The 372-nt window shown below is 62.9% G+C and overlaps 1 protein-coding gene across 1 annotated transcript in view; it reads left to right on the plus strand.

The window, feature by feature from the left end:
• Positions 1 to 127: 127 nt before the first annotated feature.
• PSMD9 (proteasome (prosome, macropain) 26S subunit, non-ATPase, 9) overlaps positions 128 to 372 on the plus strand; it is a gene marked incomplete at its 5' end in the record, with an annotated part of 1,900 nt that continues 1,655 nt past the window's right edge. Inside the window, one exon of the mRNA XM_010139798.1 lies at positions 128 to 321. Coding sequence (XP_010138100.1) covers positions 128 to 321 — 194 coding nt within the window. The remainder of the gene's footprint in view (positions 322 to 372) is intronic.

Genomic DNA, 372 nt, shown 5'->3' on the forward strand with positions numbered 1-372 from the left:
AGAGGTTGTTGCCAGCCCCGGCTGTGGCCCCAGAGTACCAGTTTCTGCAGAGGAGATGGTGTGCTGAGAAAGAACCCGTCGCTGTAACTCGCTGCTGCTCCCCCTGTGCTGATGGTGTCACCCGCAGGTTTGCAGAACGATCACAAGGCCCTGATGAAGCAGGTGGAGGAGGCTCTTCACCAGCTGCATGCCCGGGAGAAGGAGAAGCATGCGAAGGATGAGGCGGAGGCGCTGGCCGAGGCGCTGAGCCAGAGCCAGAGCCTGCCACAGGCCTTCGCCAGAGTGAACGCGGTGACTCCAGGCTCTCCTGCAAGTGTCTCGGTAAGTTGGTGGGGCCCGACAGCTCGTGGGGAAGCTGCGTCTGGAGCCGGG

Source organism: Buceros rhinoceros, unplaced genomic scaffold (assembly GCF_000710305.1).
Source record: "Buceros rhinoceros silvestris isolate BGI_N320 unplaced genomic scaffold, ASM71030v1 scaffold16067, whole genome shotgun sequence".
Taxonomy (NCBI): domain Eukaryota; kingdom Metazoa; phylum Chordata; class Aves; order Bucerotiformes; family Bucerotidae; genus Buceros; species Buceros rhinoceros.